Source organism: Thecamonas trahens, assembly GCF_000142905.1.
Source record: "Thecamonas trahens ATCC 50062 unplaced genomic scaffold supercont1.39, whole genome shotgun sequence".
NCBI lineage: Eukaryota > Apusomonadida > Apusomonadidae > Thecamonas > Thecamonas trahens.
In genome coordinates, this window is record NW_013657641.1 from 265,178 (window position 1) to 271,217 (window position 6,040).

General features: G+C 64.1%; 3 protein-coding genes across 3 annotated transcripts in view; 1 reads left to right on the forward strand and 2 right to left on the reverse strand.

The window, feature by feature from the left end:
* The window catches only part of AMSG_08258 (uncharacterized protein), a gene marked incomplete at its 5' end in the record, with an annotated part of 3,618 nt that extends 316 nt beyond the window's left edge, over window positions 1-3,302 (forward strand). Inside the window, one exon of the mRNA XM_013900134.1 lies at window positions 401-3,302. Coding sequence (XP_013755588.1) covers window positions 401-3,269 — 2,869 coding nt within the window. The 3' untranslated portion in view covers window positions 3,270-3,302. The remainder of the gene's footprint in view (window positions 1-400) is intronic.
* Window positions 3,303-3,378: 76 nt separating this feature from the next.
* Window positions 3,379-4,959, reverse strand: AMSG_08259 (phospholipase B domain containing 2; the record flags this gene model as incomplete). Its single annotated transcript, XM_013900135.1, has 1 exon — window positions 3,379-4,959. The coding sequence occupies one exon, from the start codon at window positions 4,957-4,959 to the stop codon at window positions 3,379-3,381; it is 1,581 nt and encodes a 526-aa protein (XP_013755589.1).
* A 316-nt stretch (window positions 4,960-5,275) lies between these two features.
* AMSG_08260 (uncharacterized protein) overlaps window positions 5,276-6,040 on the reverse strand; it is a gene marked incomplete at both ends in the record, with an annotated part of 1,086 nt that continues 321 nt past the window's right edge. The window contains one exon of the mRNA XM_013900136.1: window positions 5,276-5,842. Within this exon, the coding sequence (XP_013755590.1) occupies window positions 5,276-5,842 (567 nt within the window). The remainder of the gene's footprint in view (window positions 5,843-6,040) is intronic.

Consider the following 6,040-nt stretch of genomic DNA (forward strand, 5'->3'; position numbering starts at 1 on the left):
TTCCCCCCCCTCCACTGTTGGTTCGGGGCTTTGGTGGTGGCGGTCCACGAGCCATAGGCAAAGGTCGTCGTTTCGCCCTTTGTTGCCGTCTTGTAGGGGTTTTTTGCCAGTCCCTGCCTTGCTGGCCATACCGGCCCTGCCCCCGGCATTGCCGTCACTACCCCTGCCCCCCTCCCCTCCTCGCTCCTCTCCTCTTCCTCTTCCCCACCCTCTAGTACACTCATACACATCCTCTGCTTGGGCTACGAACTAGCAGGTAGGCTACAGCTGGCGTGTAGCTGGAGCACCTGTCCGCACCCCCCCCCCCCCCCTCCCTCTCTCCCGGACCACCCCCCCCCCCCACCCACCCACCCACCCCGCAGACACACACACACACACAACGCAAGGGACTGCTTGGGAGTCGGGCAATGGAGGGACTCAATCTCGACATCAAGTCGGCGGCGGATGCTGCCGAGGTGTTTGGCATGGTGGAGGCCATGTCGCTCTGCTTCTTGCCGGAGCTTGTCTCGTCGTCGATCTATGAGACGACGACCACGTCCAAGACCCATGCCAAGAAGCTCGGGGCGACGGCGCGCGAGCTCAAGGCTGCGCTCAAGGATGCGCAGGAACATGTGGCGTCGTATGTTGATGCCGCGACGATGACCAAGGGCACGTCGACGTACGCGCCGGACGCGTCCGAGCTGACCTCGTCGCTGGAGGCTGTGGTGGCGTCTTTAGCGGCGGCGGCGTTGCAGCTGCAGCGCAAGGCGGCTGCCGAGTCGATTGTCAAGCTTGGCCTTGACGCGCAGCACCGCGAGGACGGCGTCGGTACGGCGCTGACCAAACTCTTTCTCACCGTCGCCATCTTTGCGGTCGGCCCGTCGAAGCTCGCGGCCAAGCAAGTGCTCTCAACGCTCGACGCTGTCGGCGATGAGGTCACTGGTGCGTTTGAGCTCTTGTGGCAGGCAATGGCCAACACGCCGGCCACGGCTGGAGCCGGGGCTCACGCTGCAGAGCCGGGAGCACTGCCGGCCCCGGGCACGGTGGTCTCGTCACCCAACGCGGGACAGCGCAATAGCGGCGCCGGCGGCAGCGGAAGCGGCAGCGGCGACGGCGTGCTGTACGCGGTCTTGGGTGCACCCGATGCTGGCATCCAGGCGGCGGTCGAGGGCGTTGTCACCGAGCTGGTGCGTGTGGGCAAGGAAATTGGGCGTGTGGCGCTCAAAATCATGGAGCTCGGCGTTGAGCCGTTCGAGCTGTTCCTGGCTCCGGGCGCAGGGCATCCGTTTGTGCAGCTCTGGCGCAAGCTCGACGGCCTGCTCGCCGACTTTGCTATCAAGGGTATGGCGGTGCTGAAGGAGCTGGCGCTTGTGGCGCCGACGCTGGCGCACCAGGAGTTAACCCGACTGCAAGGGACGCTGGAAGGTACGGTTCACATTTCGTCGTCGCTCAACACGGTGCTGCGGCAGCTGGAGGGCCTCTACCACCAGTACCGTGTGCTCAAGGCATCCAACGCAGGCGCGGCGACAACCGACGACGCGGCCCAGCTTGTGCAGGGTCTGGCGGTGCGGGCACGCCGGGTGATGGACATCATTTCGTCGACAACGTTTGAGGAGATCGACACAACGGCCCACACCGCTGAAGTCCGGTCGCTCATCCAAGAGTACGCTCGGGCGGTGGCGTCCAACTCGAGCCCGCGGTCCGAGTCGGAGGAGGCCGCGCACGTCGACTCGTTCATCGAGCAGCTCATTGCGGTCATCCGGTCTGTGGTCGGTGACTTTGAGATCTCGCTCATCAACAAGATCAATGACGTGCTGCTGCAGTACCCGCACCTCATTGCCATTGTGGACCAGTCTGCCGCGTCGGGCTCGGACTCGGCGTCGACCATCCAGCGAGTTGTTCGCAAGTGGCTCTGCTCCAAGGAGCCGATGAAGGAGCAGTTCCCCAAGGCGTCAGCCGTCGACTTTTTCGACTCGTGGCTCGACGGCACCGCCCTCGTCCGTCTCCTCAACGAGAGCCACCCGGGCCTCGCCGCAGCGCTGCCGAGCCCCCCGACCGCAAGCGGGCTTAACCGCTCGACCGAGATCCGCCTCGCAAGCCTCGACGCGGTGGCCAGCTCCGAGCTCATCGCCTACCTCTCGGCCCTCAACAATGCGCTTGGCTCGCTGCCAGGTCTTCCGCTGGCGGGCTTTGCGCGGCTAGTCCACGATGAGTCGATGCCGGTGGTTGACGCCGCCACCCGCTGGTCCCCGCTTCGGGCCCACTGCCTCACCGCGGTGCTGATGATGCTGCAGGTTCATGAGCTCGGTCCGGACGCCATCAAGGCGCAGCTCGACGTGGTCCGCCACGAGCACGTCCACGACGACGACGACGACGACGACGCGGGCGAGGCTGATGGCAAGCACACCAACGGGCGCAGCGCTGGATTGGGCTCGGGTGTCGCTGCTGACACTGCGGGCGCTAGCGCAGCAGCGAGCAGGGTGTCGATCGGCTCGTCGTCGACGTCGCCGATGGCCTCGCCGCGGTCGCCGCGCGACGCGCCAAGCAGCTCGGAGAAGCCCAAGCCGCTCAATTTGACCAACGTGGTGGCGGCGCAGCGGCGGCCGTCGGTCGACCGCGCGTCGCCACGGATGAATCCCGAGTCCTCAGACGACGCCATCCTGCAGGCCTCGGTCACCGTCCTCCACGCGGCTAAGAAGCTCGTCAACGCGCCGCCCAGCGGCCTGCTCAAGCAGGGCAAGGAGCTGCACATGTCTCTAGTCGGCCTCCGCGACCTCATCCTCAACCAGGTCAAGGTCCGATCGGATCCGTCGTACAGCGAGACGAACAAGCGGATCCAACGCCGGTGCAACGTGCTCTTCGACTCGGCCACGTCGCTGCTCAAGGCGTGCAAGGTCGATGCGCCCGCCGACGAGCGAAAGGCAATCATGTCCGGCATGGCCGACGCCGTCTCGTTCATCACTTCGCAGCAGGTCTCGATCAAGTCCATCCGCTCGCACGCGCGCTCGGCCCTTCTCCTCGCCAAGGACATCAAGGCGCTGAACGCACCGGACAGCCACATCGCCGACCAGTTTTCGGCCGCGGCTGCCGCCTTTTCGCGCGCCGTCTCCACGCGCGTTCTCGGCATCGGATCCTCAGCTTCGGGCATGGCGGTCCTCGACCTCCTCGACGACGTCGACGCCAAGGCTGCCGACTTTGCCGCTGCGGCAAGCTCGGACATTTCGACCGCGCGGGCCTCGTCCGACGCGTACTCGTCATCGCTGGCGGCGCTGCTCTCGGCGCTGACCTGAGCGTGCTATGGTGTAAAGAGTTGCGTGCGACTAGTGTAGCTGTTAATTGTATAGCCTGAGCTTGCTCTCGCTCTCTCTCTCTCGCTCTCTCTCTCTCCCTCAGCTCAGCTCACGATGAGTAAAAGTCCATCTTGATCCAGTCAAAGTCAAAGACCTCGGGCATGCCGGTGTGGGCAACCGACGGCCAGTCAGCCCAGGTGAAGGGCGGCTGCTGGTCGTGGGTCGGCCCCGACTGGGCGTAGCCGACGGCCGAGCCGTCCTTCATCAGCTGGTACGAGGTCATCTTCGAGTCGATGCCGCCAAAGGCGTTGTGGATCAGCCACTTGTTGTGCGGGTACGGGCGGGTGACGAGGTCGAAGCGCGACGAGATGGAGAGGCCGGCGTTGGGCACGCCGTCGGGGCCGATCGACGCCGGGTCATTCTTCCAGTCGTTGTAGCGAAGGAGGGCACCAAAGTCGTCAAGCGTGGCGATACGCGACTCGTTGCGAGCAAAGATGTGGGCGCGCGACGCGTTGTTGCGCGAGAACAGGTACGGACCCCACTCGGCGACGGCAGCCGGGAAGCCCGACTCGACGTAGTTGACCGAGTTGGCTGGCACGTTGTACGAGGGCCAGTACGTGCCAGCAGCGAGGACCGGGGTCAGGTCGCGAGTAAAGAACGCCTTTGGGTTCTCTTCGGCCATCCACAGCGTGTTCGGCTTGAGCGGCTGGCCCGGAGTGAACAGGTTGTAGTCGACGACGAGCCACTGGTTGAGGTACGTCGACGAGGTGTGGGTGGTAAAGGCCTTGACCCACTCGGGGCCCGAAGAGGCCATGCGGTTGGCGACGATGGTGCGGATCCACGAGAGCACGCCCTTGGTAGGCGTGATGTACTTCCACAGCTCGGCATTGAGGTTGCCGTTGGTGGTCTCGGTCGTGGCCAGCCGCGACGACATAAAGTAGATGTCGTCGATCGAGTTGAGCGCGCCCGGGTAGGACGAGAACGAGACACGGACGGCGGCGGTCGAGGCGGCAGCAAGCGGGAACGAGTACGACTTGTACGAGCGGAGCATCGAGTTGAAGGTCGACCACGTGGTGTGACCCATAAACAGCTCGGCGTTGTCCGGCATGACCTTGATCAGGGCCGAGCAGTGGTTGCCAAAGTCGAGCTTCTCCTCGCCCACCACCGACTGGATGGTCTCGATGTCGCCGTTGGCGGAGAGCGCCCACACCTCGAGCAGGCCGAGCTGATGGGCCTCCGGGGCAAAGTGCTGGTAGCCTTCGTAGAGGCCCATAAACTGGCGGAGAACAAGATGCACGTGGTTCCACCACACCGAGCTGTTGGCGTTCTGCCCCGCAAGCTCAAGAGTAGCCTCCAGATTGGCCTCGAGGAAAGCGTTGACCTTGCTGGAGAGGCCATCGCCATACTGGTTGCGGAACGAGTAGTACATAGACTCGTGCGAGAGGTAGGCCTCGAGAAGACCGGCAGCATACATCTGGACATCATCCGGGTATCCCTTGGTCGTCACAATCTCCAGCTGGTCCCAGCCCGTCGAGTTGAGGTAAGGAAGGAGGTAGCCGACCGCCACCGCATCCGCCGCCTTGCCGCTCTCCACCGCAAAGCCGTCCGTCCGCGTCTGCACCACCGAGTACCACGTCTTGCCGCCCTCACCAGCCACGCTCGTCACCACCATAGCGGCCACAACAGCCATTACCACCCATGTCTGCATATTTTTGCTTCTTCTGCGAGTTGGGTCTGTCGATGTTCGTCGCCTCCCTCCCTCCCTGCCCCGCCCCGCCCCGCCCATCCCTACGCCGCTCGCTCGCCATGTCGCCCACTCGGCCGTCGTCCGACGCAAATTTGTCGCGTTTGGTCGTTCGACGGCGCCTACATATTGGCTAGTGCCCGCCCGTATGGACCGCTACGATTTTGGCCCACCACCGCCACTGGCTGGGCACAATGGCATGGGTGTGGGCAGTGGGTGCATTGGGTGTGATGATGGCCCATGCGGAAGGGAATCGATCCTTTCAATCGGCGCCATAGCTATGGTCGTGGTGCTCGACCGAGTCAGGATGGGCGAGATGGCCGACGTAGCGCCGATCGTAGCGGAGTCGCAGCTCGTGGTGGCGGACGGCGGCGCGCTGGCGGGCGGTGAGGCCGTCGACGTTGGCAGAGTCGGCCAGGGCTTGATCGGAGCACGAGTCCAGAGCAAGGACGCGATCGATGACTCGGCCCGGGAGGTGCGGCCAGCAGGCGGCAAGCTCGAGCGGGTCCAGCACGTCGGGCTTCTTCCCGGCAGTCCGGGCAGCATGGGCCGCAAGCGGATCAAATCCCTCGACGCCGATACCAAACCGCGGGTCATCCGTCACGTCGTAGACGTGCAGCCCGATGGCAACGTATGCCTTACGTCCGTCCCCTCCGTCGGCTGCGGCCAGCTCGTCCAGCGAGACGTCGACCAGAGCCTCCTGGATGACGGCGGCCATGGGAACCGACTTTGCAAAGAACAGGCGATATGCAAGGTAGACGAGAATGAGGCCGACAACAGCAACCTGCGCAAAGATCAGCTTCATCGGCATATCGTACACCACATCCGACTGATCCGAGGAGAGGCACGGTGAGTGTGTTTGTCAACAGCCATGGCGACCTCCACGCTATCCCGCACGGCAACCATCATCATCATCATCAGCAGCAGCAGCAGCAGCAGTATCAAGATGACTGACGCTACTGCCATCGCTATCGGCGTTGTGGTCGCCGATGCCCAGTCATCGTCCCCCCCCCCTAATAAAAAAAAC